At 44.2% G+C, this 23,882-nt stretch overlaps 1 protein-coding gene across 1 annotated transcript; it reads right to left on the bottom strand.

Annotated features, from left to right (window-relative positions):
• Positions 1–96: 96 nt before the first annotated feature.
• Positions 97–22,629, bottom strand: LOC120024772 (FERM domain-containing protein 5-like). The gene is made up of 14 exons (XM_038969057.1): positions 22,618–22,629; positions 22,415–22,519; positions 19,007–19,049; positions 18,766–18,844; positions 15,998–16,095; positions 14,475–14,598; positions 13,301–13,388; positions 12,591–12,679; positions 12,204–12,267; positions 11,421–11,512; positions 9,727–9,801; positions 9,551–9,619; positions 5,875–5,981; positions 97–689 (listed from the first exon to the last, which is right to left on the bottom strand). Exons 1-14 carry the CDS (start codon positions 22,627–22,629, stop codon positions 97–99), a joined length of 1,638 nt encoding a protein of 545 aa, XP_038824985.1.
• Between the last annotated feature and the right edge of the window lie 1,253 nt (positions 22,630–23,882).

Here is a 23,882-nt window from a genome sequence, read left to right as displayed (position 1 = left end):
TTCTCCTATCCTCCCTCCATCCTTCGCGTATGTCCTCTCAGAGGAGGCCTCTTTTTCATTCACTCCTCTTTCTCTCCCTCCATCGCTCAGTCTTTCTCACTTGTCTATAAGGAAGCCTCCCATCCAGCGGAACTTGCAGGCAACCCACCGTCTGAGAGGGCAGAAATACTCAAAGTGAAACTGCTGGAACTCAGGCGTCTTGCGTATGTCCCGGAGGAAGGCGATGTCCAGGTCAGACTCAGTCAGCATGATGAGGAGGGAGAGCAGGGCAAACAGCAGTCCCATGGTCACCAGGAACATACGTAACACACTCAGGATGAACTTATGTAGCTCCTGCACCTCGTTGTTAGGGAGAGACTTCCTGGTCCGACCCAGCCAAAGCACTCTGCCGTCGGGGCCAAACTCAGCCACCTGTCCCTCAGGAGTCCCGGCCTCCGACTCCTCCTCTTCGATGCTGCAGGGGGCTCCATTAGGGTGGCGCGCCACGGCTAGCTCCAGGCTGTGTTCGGCCGTGGGGGTGGGCAGCACACTGTCCGAGGGGCAATAGGCCTCGTCAGAGATGACCCGCTGGGATGACCCGCCCTCGCCGGCATCTGTTGTGTGGTGACGGTGTCGCGGCATGAAGGAGTCGCCGTGGGAGACAGAACGCACAGGTGTGGAGTGGGCGGAGTCTCGTAGGGACTCCAGGCCTGAGAGAGATAGAGATAGTAGAAGAAACATCAAACTCAGAGCTGTGAAAATGTATCCCATCATAAAGACAATGAGCAACAACTCCTATTACACAACTAGTGAATCCACATAACACATATCAGTGTACCATGGAACAAAACTACACATTGGGGCAGAGAGATATTGTGTCTCTCAGTTCAGTGTTCAGATCTAGTTATTCATGTCAATCCCTGAGTCAGGAGACCTTTGGGATGAGAGGCAGGATCTACTCTGTAGCCCAGAGTGTTAATGTGAAAATAGAGAGCTCAGCCAGCCTTTAAAACGATCTAGGGGGAGAATCAGAGTCCTCATGGAGGATCATAGGTTTCACTCTCACACACATTCATTATAGGTTGTAGATACTACCTTGTCCTGCTAAATAGAATGCTCAAGTCGAACACAGAGGAACAAAGGTGTTCTAATACAGTAGGCCCCTCTGACCTAAATATTCATAGGTTTCACCTCCATCACTCGGTCGCGTCATGCCATTGTTATGAACGTTCTCAACCCGGCCTCTATCGGTGGCGCCACAGTGGTTGTCACGTTTCTGACCTTATTTCCTTTATTTTAGTCTTTATTTAGTTGGTCAGGACGTGAGTTGGGTGGGTATGATCTATGTTGTCTGTTTCTATGTGGGGTTTCTTGTTTGGCCTGATATGGTTCTCAATCAGAGGCAGGTGTTAGTCATTGTCTCTGATTGGGAACCATATTTAGGTAGCCTGTTTTGTAGTGTGTTTTGTGGGTGATTGTTCCTGGTCGTGTGTTCATTTGTTCTGTGTTCACTAGTTCGGGACTGTAGCGTCTTCGGTTATTTTTGTCAGTTTGTTGTTTTTGTTCGTGGTTTAAGTAGCCTATTAAAATAAGGATTATCATCACGCTGCATTTTGGTCCTCCTCTCTTTCACCCGAAGACAGCCGTTACAGTGGTGCCCTAAAATCCTGATAAACCCAGTCATTCTGGACGGAGGCTAATTGACTGTTTAGTCTAAATTACACTATACTGCCTGCAAATACGATGATATTGCTAAAGTAGTCAAATGTTTAGTAGGAAACAACTTTTCCAGCATTATCATGTTGTCAAATGTACTTTAGACAAGGCAATGTTGTCATTAGCTAGCTAAGTTCATCAAAAATAGCTAGCAATGCTAACGATAGCTAGCTAAACTCCGGTGTCCACTCAATCTTAGCTAGCTAGCTAACGCTATACTACAGTCGTGGCCAAAAGTTTTGAGAATGGCACAAATATTAATTTTCACAAAGTCTGCTGCCTCAGTTTGTATGATGGCAATTTGCATATACTCCAGAATGTTATGAAGAGTGATCAGATGAATTGCAATTAATTGCAAAGTCCCTCTTTGCCATGCAAATTAACTGAATCACCCAAAAACATTTCCACTGCATTTCAGCCCTGCCACAAAAGGACCAGCTGACATCATGTCAGTGATTCTCTCGTTAACACAGGTGTGAGTGTTGACGAGGACAAGGCTGGAGATCACTCTGTCATGCTGATTGAGTTTGAATAACAGACTGGAAGCTTCAAAAGGAGGGTGGTGCTTGGAATCATTGTTCTTCCTCTGTCAACCATGGTTACCTGCAAGGAAACATGTGCCGTCATCATTGCTTTGCACAAAAAGGGCTTCACAGGCAAGGATATTGCTGCCAGTAAGATTGCATCTAAATCAACCATTTATCGGATCATCAAGAACTTCAAGGAGAGCGGTTCAATTGTTGTGAAGAAGGCTTCAAGGCGCCCAAGAAAGTCCAGCAAGCGCCAGGACCGTCTCCTAAAGTTGATTCAGCTGCTGGATCGGGGCACCACCAGTACACAGCCTGCTCAGGAATGGCAGCAAGCAGGTGTGAGTGCATCTGCACGCACAGTGAGGCGAAGACCTTTGGAGGATGGCCTGGTGTCAAGAAGGGCAGCAAAGAAGTCACTTCTCTCCAGGAAAAACATCAGGGACAGACTGATATTCTGCAAAAGGTACAGGGATTGAACTGCTGAGGACTGGGGTAAAGTCATTTTCTCTGATGAATCCCCTTTCCGATTGTTTGGGGCATCTGGAAAAAAGCTTGTCCGGAGAAGACAAGGTGAGCGCTACCATCAGTCCTGTGTCATGCCAACAGTAAAGCATCCTGAGACCATTCATGTGTGGGGTTGCTTCTCAGCCAAGGGAGTGGGCTCACTCACAATTTTGCATAAGAACACAGCCATGAATAAAGAATCCTCGGAGAGCAACTTCTCCCAACCATCCAGGAACAGTTTGGTGATGAACAATGCCTTTTCCAGCATGATGGAGCACCTTGTCATAAGGCAAAAGTGATAACTAAGTGGCTCGGGGAACAAAACATCGATATTTTGGGTCCATGGCCAGAAAACTCCCCAGACCTTAATCCCATTGAGAACTTGTGGTCAATCCTCAAGAGGCGGGTGGACAAACAAAACCCACAAATTCTGACAAACTCTAAGCATTGATTATGCAAGAATGGGCTGCCATCAGTCAGGATGTGGCCCAGAAGTTAATTGACAGCATGCCAGGGTGGATTGCAGAGGTCTTGAAAAAGAAGGGTCAACACTGCAAATACTGACTCGTTGCATCAACTTCATGTAATTGTCAATAAAAGCCTTTGACACGTATGAAATGCTTGTAATTATACTTCAGTATTCCATAGTAACATCTGACAAAAATATCTAAAGAAACTGAGGCAGCAGACTTTGTGAAAATTAATATTTGTGTCATTCTCAAAACCTTTGGCCACGACTGTACATCTAAAGTCAATCTGGCGACATCAAAATTATGAAAAAAGGTTTTCCTACTAATTATTTGCCTCATTTTGAATGGCATTGTATTTCCAAGCCACTTTTGATGAAATCTTCATCATCGCTCATTGACGATGCATTGAGTAAATTGCTTAGTTGGGCATCAGTCCAAAACAAACATTCAAAAACATATTGTGACGAAACATGCAACCCATGAATACCTGGAATACCCCAACCAATCCTCTCCAAATGCTCCACTACACTGCTTCACATACACAACAGACAGGCAATGCAGCCACTGATGTCACTCTACAACACTACTAACATGACCTTAAACCAAATCAACTCAGAATCAAAGCCGTCGGCCATAACATTTACTCGAGACACCAGACCCAAACCAAATAATTCCGTCTAGCCGCATGCCATCGTTCCATCTCTAACAAAAACAGGGAATCTGAGAAGGAAGAGGTTCCTCGAAGGCTTCTTGTGTTACCCCAGACTCCAGGGCCATGGCTTCCAAAGCTGTTTCAAAGCAATGTTACTAAGATCTGTAACACTAGATGGAGGAATCTGTGCCATGATGCCATGTGTAAGTGTAACCCTGGATGGTTTAGTAAGGGATTCTGAATCCTGTGCCATGATGATGAGGTCCTTTACCTTCGGAGGAGCTACCTGGCCTGCTGGAGCCATAACCAGGAGGTGTTACGCTCAGCCTGGTCGAAGCCCTGGAGGCCTCTGCGGACCCAAACCCAGAGGCTGAGGGTGCCCCAGGGAGGGCAGGGAAGATGGGTATGGCCCCCAGAACCTTGCCCATGAGTCTGGGCCCCAGCTGGAGGACACGGACCTTCATATCACGGTAGCAGTGGTTGATCATGCACAGATGCACATTCACCTTGGTCTCGATCCGGATCAGGCATTTCACCATGGTGGCTGTTGAAGGAGTGAATAAGCGCACTGTACCGGCGTCCAAGTTACCACTGTCCTACAACTGCCCTACTAATGTCCTACCACCGTCCTACAACTGCCCTACCACCGTCCTACCACCCTACTCTTCCCCTGTGTCTGTCCGCTCTACTTTTGTCCCTTGTCCCCTGTCTGCTGTTGTCCCCTATCCCTTTGTCCTTGTGACTGGCGCTGGCTGGCTACACTACACCACTCTGTCTCTACGACAGCCAGGCAGGCTGGGAGAGTGACTGGCAACATCCTGAGAGCAGGAATGTGGCCCAATTGCAGTGTGGTTATCCTACCCCCAACCCCCTAAAACTGCTGCCCTTCTAACCATATGCTCCATAGTGACATACATGGAGAGGCCCTGACAGGAGGGCTATTTTTAGGCTGGGTATTATTACCACTGTAGATACCAATGAAGAACAGGAAAGGTTTGGACAGGGTTGGAGGGGTTCAATATCAGGACCTGTCATTGTACAATACAATACAATGCAACAGACATCATGTAGGTAAGTTGCTACTTCACGTTCCTGTTTATACTGTAAAAGGGACTGTGAATGTTCTTTACAAACCAGCATGGTGACTTTCTCCTGCCACAATAATACCTTACAGTCACAGCAACTCTTGAGAGAATTGTAAGAATGACAAAGGAGAATAGATAATTGGTGCAGCCTTTGGTGTGTGTGTGTGTGTGTGTGTGTGTGTGTGTGTGTGTGTGTGTGTGTGTGTGTGTGTGTGTGTGTGTGTGTGTGTGTGTGTGTGTGTGTGTGTGTGTGTGTGTGTGTGTGTGTGTGTGTGTGTGTGTGTGTGTGTGTGTGTGTGTGTTTGTGGATTATGGATAAGCCTGAATGACACACACAACTGTTGCTCTCTCATAGCAAAGGTACTACTCAGGTTACTGCTCAAGACAAGCTTTGTGCGTCAGTGTGTGTGTGTGTGTGTGTGTGTGTGTGTGTGTGTGTGTGTGTGTGTGTGTGTGTGTGTGTGTGTGTGTGTGTGTGTGTGTGTGTGTGTGTGTGTGTGTGTGTGTGTGTGTGTGTGTGTGTGTGTGTGTGTGTGTTAAAAGCCCCCAGAAAAGAGGCACTGTAAGGCTATAATCCATTCAGACACTAAAGCAGTGAAGTACCATAGCAGCATAGCAGCATTGACACGTTTAAATCTTATGGCAGCTGCTTTGTAAGGCACTTCTAAAGAAAATGTAGGGTTTAAAGTAGCTCTGCTAGCGGTGCAGATGCAATCTGGGACCAGTTTACTAGTGGACTAAAATGCACTTTCAATGGAGGTTATTCATTGAGCATAATTTTCAGTCCAGGAGTAAGCTTTATCTGGGTCTGGCAAACCAGCCATCTGTGTGCTATAACTTTTTGTTACACACATGAGTAGACTTAATCCAGCCCTATCTATGTCTACTGTAAATTATTGTAACTGATGTGTGTGGAGAGGGGCCAGTGTGTGTTTTACCCTCCATGATGGAGATGTGTACAGCTCTGCGTCTTTGTCGGGGGACACTGGTCAGCCGTGGGCCGTGGGTGATGGAAGGACAGCTCCTACTGGGTACCAGACCAGCCCTGTGGAAATATGTTACATGTTGGGGTTATAGGCATACGCTCTTAGAAAAAAGGGTTACAAAAGGGTTCTTCTGCTGTCCCCATAGGAGAACCCTTATTGATTCCAGGTAGAACCATTTTTGGTTAAAGGTAGGACCCTCTGTGGAAAGGGTTCTACATGAAACCGAAAAGGGTTCTATCTGCAAACAAATAGTTATTCAAAGAGTTCTCCTATGGGGACAGCTGAAGAACCCTTTTAGTTTCTAGATAGGATGATATATAGTGGAGGTAATTCAGCTGACAGTTTTATCCAAAGGGACTCACAGTCCAGTAACATATAGTGTATATTCAGTATGTGGGCCATGTGGGAATCACACCATCTAGAGTTGTAAGCAACATGCTCAAACTAGGTGCCATGGGTAGCCCAATTCTGATACTGTTTTCAATAATTGGTCTTTTGACCATTCAGATCAGATCTGAAAAGGAGTGACATCAGTGGCTGCATTGTATGTCTGTTGTGTATGTGAAGCAGTGTAGTGGAGCATTTGGAGAGGATTGGAAAAGTGTGGAAAAAAGATCAGAATTGGGCAACCTGTCTAAACACAGCCATGGTGTAACTCAGACATCAAACTAACTGCCATGGTGTAACTCAGACATCAGACTAACTGCCATGGTGTAACTCAGACATCAAACTAACTGCCATGGTGTAACTCAGACATCAAACAAACTGCCATGGTGTAACTCAGACATCAAACTAACTGCCATGGTGTAACTCAGACATCAAACAAACTGCCATGGTGTAACTCAGACATCAAACTAACTGCCATGGTGTAACTCAGACATCAAACAAACTGCCATGGTGTAACTCAGACATCAGACTAACTGCCATGGTGTAACTCAGACATCAAACTAACTGCCATGTTGTAACTCAGACATCAAACTAACTGCCATGGTGTAACTCAGACATCAAACTAACTGCCATGGTGTAACTCAGACATCAGATTAACTGCCATGGTGTAACTCAGACATCAAACTAACTGCCATGGTGTAACTCAGACATAAAACAAACTGCCATGGTGTAACTCAGACATCAAACTAACTGCCATGGTGTAACTCAGACATCAAACGAACTGCCATGGTGTAACTCAGACATCAAACTAACTGCCATGGTGTAACTCAGACATTAAACTAACTGCCATGGTGTAACTCAGACATCAAACTAACTGCCATGGTGTAACTCAGACATCAAACTAACTGCCATGGTGTAACTCAGACATCAAACTAACTGCCATGGTGTAACTCAGACATCAAACTAACTGCCATTGTGTAACTCAGACATCAAACTAACTGCCATGGTGTAACTCAGACATCAAACTAACTGCCATGGTGTAACTCAGACATCAAACTAACTGCCATGGTGTAACTCAGACATCAAACTAACTGCCATGGTGTAACTCAGACATCAAACTAACTGCCATGGTGTAACTCAGACATCAAACTAACTACCATGGTGTAACTCAGACATCAAACTAACTGCCATGGTGTAACTCAGACATCAAACTAACTGCCATGGTGTAACTCAGACATCAAACTAACTGCCATGGTGTAACTCAGACATCAAACTAACTGCCATGGTGTAACTCAGACATCAAACTAACTGCCATTGTGTAACTCAGACATCAAACTAACTGCCATGGTGTAACTCAGACATCAAACTAACTGCCATGGTGTAACTCAGACATCAAACGAACTGCCATGGTGTAACTCAGACATCAAACGAACTGCCATGGTGTAACTCAGACATCAAACTAACTGCCATGGTGTAACTCAGACATCAAACTAACTGCCATGGTGTAACTCAGACATCAAACGAACTGCCATGGTGTAACTCAGACATCAAACTAACTGCCATTGTGTAACTCAGACATCAAACTAACTGCCATGGTGTAACTCAGACATCAAACTAACTGCCACTGTGTAACTCAGACATCAAACTAACTGCCATGGTGTAACTCAGACATCAAAATAACTGCCATGGTGTAACTCAGACCTCAAACTAACTGCCATGGTGTAACTCAGACATCAAAATAACTGCCATGGTGTAACTCAGACATCAAACGAACTGCCATGGTGTAACTCAGACATCAAACTAACTGCCATGGTGTAACTCAGACATCAAACTAACTGCCATGGTGTAACTCAGACATCAAACTAACTGCCATGGTGTAACTCAGACATCAAACTAACTGCCATTGTGTAACTCAGACATCAAACTAACTGCCATGGTGTAACTCAGACATCAAACTAACTGCCATGGTGTAACTCAGACATCAAACTAACTGCCATGGTGTAACTCAGACATCAAACTAACTGCCATGGTGTAACTCAGACATCAAACTAACTGCCATGGTGTAACTCAGACATCAAACTAACTGCCATTGTGTAACTCAGACATCAAACTAACTGCCATGGTGTAACTCAGACATCAAACTAACTGCCACTGTGTAACTCAGACATCAAACTAACTGCCATTGTGTAACTCAGACATCAAACTAACTGCCATGGTGTAACTCAGACCTCAAACTAACTGCCATGGTGTAACTCAGACATCAAACTAACTGCCATGGTGTAACTCAGACATCAAACTAACTGCCATTGTGTAACTCAGACATCAAACTAACTGCCATGGTGTAACTCAGACATCAAACTAACTGCCATTGTGTAACTCAGACATCAAACTAACTGCCATGGTGTAACTCAGACATCAAACTAACTGCCATGGTGTAACTCAGACATCAAACGAACTGCCATGGTGTAACTCAGACATCAAACTAACTGCCATGGTGTAACTCAGACATCAAACGAACTGCCATGGTGTAACTCAGACATCAAACTAACTGCCATTGTGTAACTCAGAGATCAAACTAACTGCCATGGTGTAACTCAGACATCAAAATAACTGCCATGGTGTAACTCAGACATCAAACGAACTGCCATGGTGTAACTCAGACATCAAACTAACTGCCATGGTGTAACTCAGACATCAAACTAACTGCCATGGTGTAACTCAGACATCAAACTAACTGCCATGGTGTAACTCAGACATCAAACTAACTGCCATTGTGTAACTCAGACATCAAACTAACTGCCATGGTGTAACTCAGACATCAAACTAACTGCCATGGTGTAACTCAGACATCAAACTAACTGCCATGGTGTAACTCAGACATCAAACTAACTGCCATGGTGTAACTCAGACATCAAACTAACTGCCATGGTGTAACTCAGACATCAAACTAACTGCCATTGTGTAACTCAGACATCAAACTAACTGCCATGGTGTAACTCAGACATCAAACTAACTGCCACTGTGTAACTCAGACATCAAACTAACTGCCATTGTGTAACTCAGACATCAAACTAACTGCCATGGTGTAACTCAGACCTCAAACTAACTGCCATGGTGTAACTCAGACATCAAACTAACTGCCATGGTGTAACTCAGACATCAAACTAACTGCCATTGTGTAACTCAGACATCAAACTAACTGCCATGGTGTAACTCAGACATCAAAAGCACCAAGGCTCACCTGTGAATCTCTGGAGGTTCCCGTTTTATTTTGGCACTTTGCTCCATCACTTCCTTAGCAACCCTGCCACTGAGAACCAACACAGAGACAAAATATAACCCTCAACCGTGCATTATCACCAAAAACTTAACTGAAGGATCTTCAAAACGTTACTTATAGCCAGTACATGTATTTACCTGTATCTGAATCTACTTCCTTTGAAGAACAGATTACTGCTGGACACCGTTCTGACCTGGCTGGACTTGTCCAACCTGTGAGTGAACAGAGACAAAAAGATTTAGCAATGTAATAACATTGTAATAATAGCACATACACTACCGGTCAAAAGTTTTAGAACACCTACTTATTCAAGGGTTTACTTCATTTTTTACTATTTTCTACATTATAGTGATGACATCAAAACTATGAAATAACACATGGAATCATGTATTAACCAAAAAAGTGTTAAACAAATCTAAATATATTTTATATTTGAGATTCTTCAAAGTAGCCACCCTTTGCCTTGATGGCAGCTTTGCACACTCTTAGCATTCTCTGAACCAGCTTCACCTGGAATGCTTTTCCAACAGTCTTGAAGGAGTTCCCACATAAGCTGAGCACTTGTTGGCTGCTTTTCCTTCACTCTGCGGTCCGACTCATCCCAAACTATCTCAATTTGGTTGAGGTCGGGTGATTGTGAAGGCCAGGTCATCTGATGCAGCACTTCATCACTCTCCTTGGTAAAATAGCCCTTACACAGCCTGGAGGTGTGTTGGGTCATTGTCCTGTTGAAAAACAAATGATTGTCCCACTAAGCACAAACCAGATGGGATGACGTATCGCTGCAGTAGCCATGCTGGTTAAGTGTGCCTTGAATTCTAAATAAATCACAGACAGTGTCACCAGCAAAGCACCCCGACACCATAACACCTCCTCCTCCATGCTTTACGGTGGCAAATACACATGCGGAGATCATCCGTTCACCCACATCACGTCTCACAAAGACACGGCAGTTGGAACCAAAAATACCCATTTTGGACTCCAAAGGACACATTTCCACCGGTCTAATGTCCATTGCTCGTGTTTCTTGGCCCAAGCAAGTCTCTTCTTATTATTGGTTTCTTTGCAGCAATTTGACCATGAAGGCCTGATTCACACAGTCTCCTCTGAACAGTTGATGTTGAGATGTGTCTGTTACTTGAACTCTGTGAAGCATTTATTTGGGCTGCAATTCCTGAGGCTGGTAACTCTAATGAACTTATCCTCTGCAGCAGAGGTAACTCTGGGTCTTCCATTCCTGTGTCGGTCCTCATGAGAGCCAGTTTCATCATAGCGCTTGATGGTTTTTGCGACTGCACTTGAAGAAACGTTCAAAGTTCTTGAAATGTTCCGTATTGACTGACATTCATGTCTTAAAGTAATGATGGGCTGTCATTTCTCTTTGCTTATTTGAGCTGTTCTTTCCATAATATGGACTTGGTCTTTTACCAAATAGGGCTATCAGCTGTATACCACCACTACCTTGTCACAACACAACTGATTGGCTCAAACTCATTAAGAAGGAAAGATATTCTACAAATTAACTTTTAAGAAGGCCTGTTAATTGAAATGCATTCCAGGTGACTACCTCACGAAGCTGGTTGAGAGAATGCCAAGAGTGTGCAAAGCTGTCATTTTAAAGAATCTCAAATATAAAATATATTTTGATTTGTTGAAAACTTTTTTGATTACTACATGATGTGTTATTTCATAGTTTTGATGTCTTCACTATTATTCTACAATGTAGAATTTAAAAAACCTTGAATGAGTAGGTGTTCTAACATTTTTGACCGGTAGTGTACATTGTATCATATATTGATTGATTCAATTACTGATAGTCAGTGTAACTCACTTGTAGAAAGCCTGATTCTCAACTCCACACTTCCACAGGTGTTTACAGGCCTCAGGTGTAGGTGCAAAATATGTCAAGATGATCTTCTTGTCCTGCAGTGAGTATACACATGTAGGTATGCATATGCACATCTGAGTATGACAGAGTATGCACATCTTGTATTTCACATCTTCTGACTTGGCTACCAAAACCATAGAAATAGAATGAATAGAACGGGTTTGGAAGATCTTACCCTGGCATTTGACTGGTAAACTCATGGGTACACTTGCAATGGCTGCCTGGTATTGTGATGCAATAATTTACATGGTATTTTGGAATGTTCTATAAACTGAGGCTGGATTGCCATGGTAATGCAGAATGTTCATTCAAATTATGCTAACTGATGTGGCTCATGCAATGGAATACATTGTTTGTAATGCCAGTTGAGTTGACTCAAATCACAGCACAGATTGAAGGGTACACTTCCTGCTTTTACTTTCTGGCATGGGTACACACAAAATGGCTGCCAGTCCACCAATTAAGCAATCATTGACTTGAATGGAGACACCACTTCTATTCATTCTATTTCTATGAACGAGACTACAATGAGTATACATTTATCTATCAACAATGGACCCCCATCTTATGTCCAGTTAAGTCATTAACTTCTCTATTACGGCTAAATTACACCTTCTCCCCAAAGGCCATTTCCATTGCATAAAACAGGTTTATCTACATTAATTTCACTGTGTAATTCCAGAGCAGAAAGGAACCCATTTTAATAATGCATGTCATGGAACCCACCTCTTTCTGATTTGCATATATATGGAATGTCTTTGCCTCAAACTTCAGCTTTGTCACCTCGTCCCTACCCACCAAGACAAGACAAGACCAGTCAAAACCGAACAGAACAGTGAGAAGAGTTGAAATATTAATTGTGACCAACTGGCAGATTAGAACAGCTCTGTTTTCTAGTCAGGAGGAGGGACAAATAGGTTTAGGTCTGAGACTGTGGGATTCTGGACTGCCAGGTTAAATAGAAAATTTGCTAATGACAGGCGAGCCAAATGTCGCACGTTTTATGCAACAACTACACACTTACATCTCTTACATTGTATGCAACTATTTTTGTCTGTAAAACAATGAAGGCTTGACAAAAGTTATGACTATGCTACCCATATTATTACTCACCACTTGAGGAAATGGACTCTCCTGTTCCCCTGCAAGACAGTGAAGCCAAACGGAGTGAAGGCCAGGAAGGCAGGGTTCCCTGACACATCCTGACACAAACACAACACAAGTATTGAATACACGGTGTATGTTGTTGTACAGATGTCGGATCTTAACTTGATCACTCTTTTGTCGCAGAGAATTTTCCTGCTACATCAGGATATTTAAATTCAGAGCCTTGTGAGTCCCTGAAAAGTAGCAGTTGAGTCAATGGGATCAGGGCATGCCATCAAAATTATTTTCTCACTCGCTCAAACGCTAGGTCTAGGTCCTATTACTGCAACACTCAAATGTACCAAAATATATTTGAAATGCAACCATACACATCAACAACCACCATGTTATATAGCTTATAGGCTACGACATACAGTACAAGGGTCAACTATATCCCTTCTATACAAACACTGCTTCCAGCTGTCCCCTGGCGGCGATTTTAAATATTTCTTCATTATTCAAATCCTCCTGCTGCAGGATTATTTTCCTCCTGTGACGAAAGGTGTCAAATTAAGATCCGACATCTGTATGTAATGTACAACTGGCCTCACAAACAGAATAGCAAAGAAATCATATTGTATTAAATGAGGTTCAGGCTGTACTGGAATCAATAGAGAGCTAAAAGGACTGCCAGTGCAGAGCTATAATGAACCCTTCTCTTCTCATGGTGTTTGTACCTTGCAGGGGTGAGGGTCCACACCATACGTCTCCAGCTCCTGGGCCTTCTGCAGGAAGTTCAGCTCTGACTCTTCTGGAGTCTGTCCTCTGGGAGATGAGGACACAACATCAGTCTACTGAGACTCGACAGATTACTGTGGGGTGGGCTGTGTGATGATGGATGAAAAAGGTTCCAGAGGTGAGCTAATGATTTGTAAAGTGAATTTTGTTTCATTCATTTCAGTGAGTGAAAGATGAGAGAGACCAACACTAGAGGGAAGCAGAGGTAAGATCCTGTAGATGGTCTACAGTAGTAGAGTCTGTATATATGAATACTGCATATACTGTGAAGGGGGGAGGGGAGAGAGAGAGAGCCTCTTGAGGGTGATGTGATGTTCAGCTGACTGGCAGAGTTGTCCCAGGTTGCCACAAACTAATGACACAGCAGTACAGTACTGAGAAATACACACACACCCACACACACACACACCCACCCGTACACACACACACACACACACACACACACACACACACACACACACACACACACACACACACACACACACACACACACACACACACACACACACACACACACACACACACACACACACACACACACACACTCATAAGGTCACTGCGGTCCCTTCACCCACTATCCATAAGCAGGAAGAGTTGGACAAATAGCAGCTAGGAAAATATTGTATATTCAGCATATGATGTGGATATGAAATTGCATATCTACGGCTTAGCTAGGGTCATGCATAATGTATCTCATCAACATATCTATTTTCATCATGGATGTAACATTCTATCTAGGAGAGATAGGATGATCTTGTATCAAATTAGGCCCACAATCATCATGCTGATGATGACACTATATTCAATTACAAGCGCTAAGTCAAATATCATAATCATCTGGTAGAGAGAGAGAGAGAGAGAGAGAGAGAGAGAGAGAGAGAGAGAGAGAGAGAGAGAGAGAGAGAGAGAGAGAGAGAGAGAGAGAGAGAGAGAGAGAGAGAGAGAGAGAGAGAGAGAGAGAGGAAAGAGAGGGAAAGAGAGGGAGAGAGGAGGCGAGTGGGAAGGATGATGTCTATGTTCAGAATCAGGTGTGCATGGAGACTACAGACAGAGACTGAGTGAACTATGTGTCAAATAAAATCACAATGAGGAGTCTGACAGGTGTCACCTTACATTAGTTCTGTCTTGTGGATGTCAGAGATGCGTCTCTCCAGCTTCTCTGAGTGTTTAGGGAAGAACTGGAACTTAGAGCTGTAGCCCTCAGGATGCTTTCCAGGATCATAGTCACCAACCTCAGCTGGGGGAGGATGGAGAACACAGGAGACAACAGAAACAACTTTACCTGTGATGTCTGTAACACACACAAATATATTACTGGGAAGACCTATGTAACCCATATGACATAAAGCATAGTGACCTGGCTGTTATAAACCACATGTATTGTGGTCATGGTATATGCCGTCAGAGCTTCTCTTCTATATCTCTGCTATAGGTTAACCAGGCTGTTCTACTGCTGTTCTTTCATGCAGCCCTGAGATTCTGTAAGAGCCAGGCCCAGACAATCAGACAATGGCGGCCTTGTCTCTGTGTGGCAGGGGAGCAGGAGAGCCAAGCCCAGACAATGGCGGCCTTGTCTCTGTGTGGCAGGGGAGCAGGAGAGCCAAGCCCAGACAATGGCGGCCTTGTCTCTGTGTGGCAGGGGAGCAGGAGAGCCAAGCCCAGACAATGGCGGCCTTGTCTCTGTGTGGCAGGGGAGCAGGAGAGCCAAGCCCAGACAATGGCGGCCTTGTCTCTGTGTGGCAGGGGAGCAGGAGAGCCAAGCCCAGACAATGGCGGCCTTGTCTCTGTGTGGCAGGGGAGCAGGAGAGCCAAGCCCAGACAATGGCGACCTTGTCTCTGTGTGGCAGGGGAGCAGGAGAGCCAAGCCTTAAATCAGCTGCCTGAATGCCAATGAGGATGCTGCCACAGTGCTGGAGGCTACAGCCTGAGCTCTAGACCTATACCTCCACTACACTACCTCAACTCACACACTCACATCACAATGAAAACAGTAGGTGACAGTGGTATTTTTCCATTAAGTCTTATAACAAACACCTTTATAAAACCCTCTTAGGACTCACTCCCCCCTATATGAGATATCTACTGCAGCCCTCATCCTCCACATAAAACACCCGTTCTGCCAGTCACATTCTGTTAAAGGTCCCCAAAGCACACACATCCCTGGGTCGCTCCTCTTTTCAGTTCACTGCAGCTAGCGACTGGAACAAGCTGCAACAAACACTCAAACTGGACAGTTTTATCTCAATTTATTCATTCAAAGACTCAATCATGGACACTCTTACTGACAGTTGTGGCTGCTTTATATGATGTATTGTTGACTCTACCTTCTTGACCTTTGTGCCGTTGACCGTGCCCAATAATGTTTGTACCATGTTTTGTGCTGCTACCATGTTGTGTTGCTACCATGTTGTTGTTATGTTGTGTTGCTACCATGCTGTGTTGTCATGTGTTGCTGCCTTGCTATGTTGTTGCCTTAGGTTTCTCTTTATGTAGTGTTGTGAAGTGTGTTTTGTCCTATATTTATATTGTATTTTTTTTTTAAATAAGAATTTGTTCTTAACTGACTTGCCTAGTTAAATAAAGGTTCAATAAAAAAAATAGTCTAGAAAAACATGGGGTTGCTGTGGTCCATTTACCTTGTAGTATGTAGGCAGCCAACATGGCAGCATCCGACGTCTTACACAGGAGACGTCCATGGTACAGATCTCTCTTGATCTGTAGGAAGACTAGATATCTGCAAAGGAATATCAGAAACTGTGTTTTTTGGTCCACTCCAAACAAGCAAAGAGATGTACTGAACCTAAATGATTTGTTTCTCATTTCTTTCATTCCATTTGTAGCTCCATTTAAAGGGATGAGTGGGTCATACAGACGGCCCAAAAGAGCCCTGATCTTAAATTCCCAGACGATGTTCTTCACTTAACTCTTTGTTCGTTTGTTGGTTGTTTGGAAAGGGTTTGTAGAGGAGAGTGTTTGAGATCGACAGTGTTTGGTAAAAGGAAGGCCTGTGGCGAATAATGCAGCGTCTCTCTGAGTCTGTCTCTGCTCCTTCCTGCCTCTAGCCTACAGGGCCCAGGAGACCATTCCATTCCCAGCTAAAGCACAGCCACTTCCACAGCCCAACACAGAGGGGACTTCACCTTATCTGGCCCTTCTCTTAATTGGAACCTTTTATCTATCAGGTTGAGGAGATAGTGAAGAATTCTCTTCCTCAGAGATCTGTCGACATGAGACTCTTCTATAAAGCAGGATGATGAAATAACTTTTCCACTTCTACTAGTTTGAGTCAAACAGTCCCCTGGTTGCTCCTGGGTCGTTCTACACAGGGTGACAAAACAACTTCACGTGGAGAAGGCTTCCTCTCCAATTCAATATCAAATAGGTTACAATCCTGCTGGAAAGTAAACGGCACAATAGATAAAACTGTCTACAGGCAACTCCATGTGTCCAGGTGTGTTAAGACATGAGAGGAAAAGCGCCATTGTCAGGGATGTTTTGGTGCAGGAATATCAGCATTCAGCAGGTTTACCAGGTCAGCAGCATAAACAATATAGTGTCTCTATGCAACATAGGCTCTTTGCCCCACTAGGAGATGAAAGGAATAAGTCATGCAATAGAGGTTTAATTCTGTGACCCAAGCTTGTTTGCGTGATGAGTAGCCTAACCTTGCCTGAGACCTGAACACGTAAAGTCAGATAAGTCACAACTCTATACTCTGCCTTCACATCTTCTCCTCCCTGCAGAGTGCTGCTGACTTCGCCTGGTGCAACTTAATAATATACCCTCTAGCTAATAAATATATGGAAAACCAGTAGGTGTCCCAAATGACACCGTATCCCCTAACTAGTGCACTACTTTTAACCAGGGCTCTGACCAAAAGTAGTGCACTATATAGAGAATAGGGGGCCATTTTGGATTCACGCCAGGCTTTTAGTTCCCATCTCCCCATCATTAATACATAACCCTGTCTAGTCTCATTCAGAACCTGCTCTGTTAACCACATCCTTACTTCCTACACTGCAGTACCATCCTCCTCTTCAAATAGAACTTCACTTATCATGATCTGAGTGGATATGTGATGATTATCTTTCACCCTGGCTCTGTCCTCTATGATTTCACATATCATCTGTGATTTAGTTATGATTTGAGTTATAATTAACTCTTCGTGATCTACTGATTTAACTGTAGTCTTCTGTGACAGACTGTTACTTGGCCAGCACACAAGAGATGTGGTTTTGGGTTTATAGATCAGTTTAGCTGTGGTCCATGGAGAGTCCTCCTTCAGTCTTCTGGTTGAGAATGTGAATGTTATTCAGGCTCTTGCAATTCATGTAAACGTTTCATGTGAGATCAAGTTGCCTCAGACTGCATCCCAAGAAAACGCACATTTCAGAATATCTTACCCAGCATTCATTTCACACACCAGTGGCTTATCTTCTCTAAGAGCAGTAACGCAATAAATACCATTATTAATCATACAGCAAAATGTCATAAGTGTGTGTGTGTGTGTGTGTATGTGAGTGTGTGTGTGTCTTTACAGAAGGTGCTGCTGGCAGCGTCACCAGATGGTGGAGGATTGGAAAGCGTTCTCTCCCTCCCTAGCTCCGACTGGGGTTATGAGACAATGGGAAGCAGTGGAAAGTGAAAGGGGCTAGATTGCATGATGACGAGACTAGGGTTACGTCCCAAATGGCACCCTATTCCCTATATAGTGCACTACTTTTGACCAGGCTCTGGTCTTAGTGAACTACATAGGGAATAGGATGCCATTTGGACACAGACTAACTAGGTGAGGTGTGAGGAAGGCAGCCGTTCTGCCGTTCTCCTCCTCCCTCCTCCTCCTCCCTCCCTCTTTCCTCCTCCTTCCTCCTCCTCTACACCGTAGTTTGACTGTCAGAGATAGAGTACCACATTGTGCAGGCAGAGTGACCTGACATTGCAACTTAAAGAAAGAGTTATCTGGTCTAAATCCTCCTACAAACGGATTCACTGTAGGGTTTTGATACCCCTAAAATCAGCTTGTGCTCACTCATTCATGCCTGTAGTGATATTCTAGATGTGTGTAAAATTCAGCATCAACATGAGAAGTTTCAATCAGATGAAAGAGAGTGATTGCCCACTGTTGGAAGAATCCAACGTAATTTGTACCATTTGGACCAAACCAATTCTTTCAATCTATTGCACCCACTGTAGGCAAAATCCACACTCTATTTTCCTACCACCTAGCTTTCCCTCCCTCTCTCCCTCTCTCCCTCTCTCCCTCTCTCCCTCTCTCCCTCTCTCCCTCCCTCCCTCCCTCCCTCCCTCCGAGTTGGGTTGACAGCAGTGCATGGCTGGCACCCTAGTCTCCTCTATTATAAGCCCACTCCATTCTGCCTGTCAGACTCTGTCTCTAGTCTCTTACCTTGTGATTTCCTCTTTCAGGGCAGCTGGGTCGGGAGGGTAAAACTTGACACGTAAACACATGGTGAATGGAGGCTGGGCTGAGGGGAGAGGTCACATGTTAGAAAATAGGCTTTTTCTAGTAGTTACTGTGACCTAACTAGTAGTAACTGCCAACGACTCAATCACCCAATCAAATTCGCAACTGCATATCATCATGCATAATTCAATAGTCATACATGGTCATGCATTCATGTACTTACATTTAATTTGTTTGGCAATACATTTTGTAAAACCCAACCAATGCTGAAAGACATAAACAAAAACAAATCAGTCAAAAAGGGTGTTTTCTAGGCGCTAAATACCTGACTGCTCTCCCTCTGCCTCTACTCTAGACATTAGTGACAGACTACGTTGTCTGATTGCTCAGTAGTTGTGCAATCTGACTTGTTGTCTAGAGCTGGAGGGCATACTAGAACAGAACTCCAGTGAGCATCCTAACGCTGTGTTCTCTCTACCTCACTGATGTTTATATTCTCTCTCTCTCTCTCTCTCTCTCTCTCTCTCTCTCTCTCTCTCTCTCTCTCTCTCTCTCTCTCTCTCTCTCTCTCTCTCTCTCTCTCTCTCTCACTCTCTCTCTCTCTCTCTCCTCATCATTCCCCCTCTCTCTCTTACCCAGTGACTTATAGAGATGAAAGAAAGGAAAGTGCTTTAGAGGAAGGACACTCAGAGAAACGCTTGTTGTCTGTCAGCTCATAACCATTTGGAGGAGAAAAAAATATCTCTGGTGAGTTGAACAGATGTTATCTCAATTAATCTGTATGAATAAAGGTTGAATGAAAAATGGAATACATTAAATGAGTGGGGAGGGTAAGACACTACACCGGTGATACTGGCCTAGTTTGTTGACGTTCATCATATCTCCCAGACTTCACCTGTCTCTCCCCTGGCCTCGAGGTTCTGCTCTGGAGAGGAGGGCTTGGTTGAGTGCTTCAGTGATAGACTGTGACAGAGTTGTGTCTATCAAAGCCTCATACACCCTTACTACAGTCCTTCTATCAAACCCTGAAACACTGCTCTAACTACATGCCAATCTGTAAGGTGTATAGAAGAGATGGACAGTGAATATAGACTGGGTTAAGTACTCTGACTCTGACTGAGGAAGGCACCAGTATTCATGGATGCCAAGAGAAGCCAGGCTTCCCCAAAATATTGATAAATATATATATATATTTTTTAAATGGACTATTCGTCTCTCTGTGTTTCATAATTTTCCTTCAATTTGCAAGGCTGGAATGTATCTCACCGGAGAAAGCATCCGAGTGAGCGAAACAGCGCCCCTCTGTCTCTGTGTGTGTAGGCCATCTATTTGATGCTGTCTGGTCAAAAAGAGCATGACATTGTTGCCGCCTGTAGTGTTGAATGCAAGAGAAGCCAGCAAGCATTTGGCCTCCATTCATAAAAAGTATAAATAGCCAATCAGTGTTGAAATAAACTGAGTGAGCTCAACTGTTAATGATCCTGGTGCACCAAAAAAATGTGTCAAGGGAAGCCAGTTTGGATTTGGCTTCACTCCAATAACATCACGAGAGCAATACGTCATAGACAGAAACAACTTGAATTGTTGCATCTCATGTTTGTGGCTAGCTAGCTAAAGTGGGCCCTTTCCTAAATTATCCATTGATGGAGACAGGGATTTGGAGTTGTGGTTTTACTTAATTCTCTGTACTGGCCAATGATGGCGATTCTGATCCAACCATAAATTCATATATGGTGCCCTGACCTGAGAGAATGGAAGTTCAATATGTAGCTAGATGTAGAAGGCTAATGTTAACTAGCTAACATTGCCCATGAAAGGAAGTTAGGCTAGTGAGCAAGCATTTTAGCCAGGTAGCCTAGGACAACAAAAAATAAAAGAGTGTACTGTATGACAGAGTCACAGACCATATCATCAACATGAAAGAGAGGAGGATGGAATTGGCATTTATCTACAAGTAGGGTGAGTCAAAATGTTATTTCTACTTGCACGGATGCACACACGCATACACACACACACACACACACACACACACACACACACACACACACACACACACACACACACACACACACACACACACACACACACACACACACACACACACACACACACACAGAGAGAGAAATCAGAACAGCCACATCATATTTAGCGTACGTTGATTGGACTCAATTGTGTTTGGTATCTTTTAGTTGTCACTGTATTAAACTAGGCATAGGTGATTTGATGATGGTGAAATGTTGAAATTGAAATGGTGCTGGAATAGTGAAGGCAGCTCCTGTTTTCTTTTGTGACTTGCGGTAACTCTCCCTGGTTCTAAATCAATAGTTGTTTAGTATTCCGAAAATGTTTGAAACATTAACTTGCTTGACCATGCTGTAGGTCATGTAACTGTTTGTTACATACAATATGCTTTGTGGACTTCACAGGACAGAGGTTGCTTTCAGGTTTTGTGATGAAACAAAGGTGTGGTTGAATTTATTCTGCCACTGTGTCTTCTTTATTGTCTCGGCTTTAGGCCTATATTTCACGGTCACAAGGCATATGAACTAGGCTGTATCACATCCGGCCGTGATTGGGAGTCCCATAGGGCGGCGCACAATTAGCCCAGCGTCGTCCTGGTTTGGCCGGGGTAGGCCGTCATTGTAAATAAGAATTTGTTCTTAACTGACTTGCCTAGTTAAATAAAGGTTAAATACAATTTTTGTATATATATATATATTTCACATTATTGCATCAGCTCCTCAACAATGTGATTTTGACACTCGTGTTAAGAATAGATAATAATTATATGTGTACTGTAACTAATTAGTCTGTCAAGGTAGAATGATGCTTTATTACACATAAAGTACACCTGACAAAAGTATTTCCCACAGATCAGGGTGAGGGAATATGTTTCCAAGTAAGGTCCAGTTCAATACTCACAGTAAGAAACACACAACAGCTCCAATCAGTTCCTGTCCAATCTGTCTGTCTGACAGCAGATGGCTGTCTTCTTCTGGTTAGTTTATGGGCAGAAAGATGTGCTACCACTTTTCTCCATCACTCTGTCAATCCCCCACCCTCCCACCAAATGTTTTCTCCTCACAACAACAACAACAACACTAGCTCCTCTGAAAGTGTTGAGATGGAGACAGAACAGGAACTTATTCTGATCGGCACGGAACCATTGTTCCTCTGGGAATAGGATCTGTGTGTGTGCGCGCGCGCGTGTGCGCGTGTGGGTGTGCGTGTGTGTATCAGGCTGTGCAGACGAGAGTTAACACACAGTAATAACCTCAGGCTGTGACGCAGTAGAGTACGGGTTGGGCTCTGCTGCAGGCACACATGAAAGGATGAGAGAGAAGAGAGGGAGAAACTGTAGAAATAGCCTGCTCAGTGGTATATGTGTGATGTCATGGGAAAGAGAGTGAGAGAAAGAAAGAAAGAAAGAAAGAAAGAAAGAAAGAAAGAAAGAAAGAAAGAAAGAGAAAAAGAGAGCGGAGAGGGAGAACGGGAGAGAGAGTGTGAAAGTGGCAGCAAGGGAGAGGTAGTTAAGAGAGAAACAGTCAGAAAGAAAGAGAGAGATAGATAGACAGACATAAACAGAGAGAGAGGGAGTTACCCCTCCTCCCTATCGGTTGACACCACCCACCCTCTGTTTGTCTGGGTCCACATATCTGATGCCAAAGTAGTCCTTCTCCAGCAGGTTAAGGTGGTGACAGATGAGATCAAACAGGTACTGTCCCTTTGCATCGCGCTGTAACACATAAGAAAACACTACATGAATAACTCTGAGGAGAGACAACTACTGTCAGGGTAGGGGTGACAGAGGTGACAACCAGGTAGAGGAGACACCAGGTAATGCATCTCGCTGTACAACCGTGAAAAACAACACTAGTTAGTAATGTAGGGGTGACAGTGGTTGGTAGCCAGGCAACGCCACAGACAGTGACTGACAAAGCACTAAGGAGGAGAGGGGTGAAGGCATGAACAGACACCATGTAGAAAGATTTTTGGCTCAAAAGAAACGAGATTTCAATAACACCAGAACATGGTTAATATTTCACCAACCCTGGGGACATATCTGAGGAGAATCAAATATTAATATGCAGAAACAGCCATCTGTGATGTCTCGCTGAAATCTCTACTGCAGAGGAAAAGACATGATGGAGAGAAGCAGTACGGAGAGGTAGACAAGGTGGAAAATGGAGTGGAAGTTGAGCAATGTACACCTGGTGCAGACAGTGATGAGAAGGAAATGTAGAGTGAGAAATTCAATTGGCCCTTCAGTGTAGTGCTGTGAGTGGGAAATGGAATAGGCCCTGCTGTGCAGTGCAGTGAATGAGAAATGGAATGGAACCTGTAGTGCAGAGCAGCGCATGACAAATGGAATGGTCCCGCCTCTGTAGACTTTTCAGAGAGCGAGAAATGGAATATGCTCTGCTGCTTGCTGCCTGCTCAGGCATAGGTGGTCACTGGGTGACTGGGCTCAGCCCCAGCCTGTCTGATGATGTAATCAGTATCTACCTCAGCCCCAGCCTGTCTGATGATGTAATCAGTATCCACCTCAGCCCAGCCTGTCTGATGATGTAATCAGTATCCACCTCAGCCCCAGCCTGTCTGATGATGTAATCAGTATCCACCTCAGCCCCAGCCTGTCTGATGATGTAATCAGTATCCACCTCAGCCCCAGCCTGTCTGTTGATGTAATCAGTATCCACCTCAGCCCAGCCTGTCTGATGATGCAATCAGTATCCACCTTAGCCCCAGCCTGTCTGTTGATGTAATCAGTATCTACCTCAGCCCCAGCCAGTCTGTTGATGTAATCAGTATCTACCTCAGCCCAGCCTGTCTGTTGATGTAATCAGTATCTACCTCAGCCCAGCCTGTCTGTTGATGTAATCAGTATCTACCTCAGCCCCAGCCTGTCTGTTGATGTAATCAGTATCTACCTCAGCCCAGCCTGTCTGTTGATGTAATCAGTATCCACCTCAGCCCAGCCTGTCTGTTGATGTAATCAGTATCTACCTCAGCCCAGCCTGTCTGTTGATGTAATCAGTATCCACCTCAGCCCAGCCTGTCTGTTGATGTAATCAGTATCCACCTCAGCCCAGCCTGTC

The sequence above is a fragment of the Salvelinus namaycush genome, chromosome 30, assembly GCF_016432855.1.
Source record: "Salvelinus namaycush isolate Seneca chromosome 30, SaNama_1.0, whole genome shotgun sequence".
NCBI lineage: Eukaryota > Metazoa > Chordata > Actinopteri > Salmoniformes > Salmonidae > Salvelinus > Salvelinus namaycush.
The sequence above is the reverse complement of the archived record's forward strand: the minus strand, read 5'-3'. Positions and strand labels throughout refer to the sequence as shown.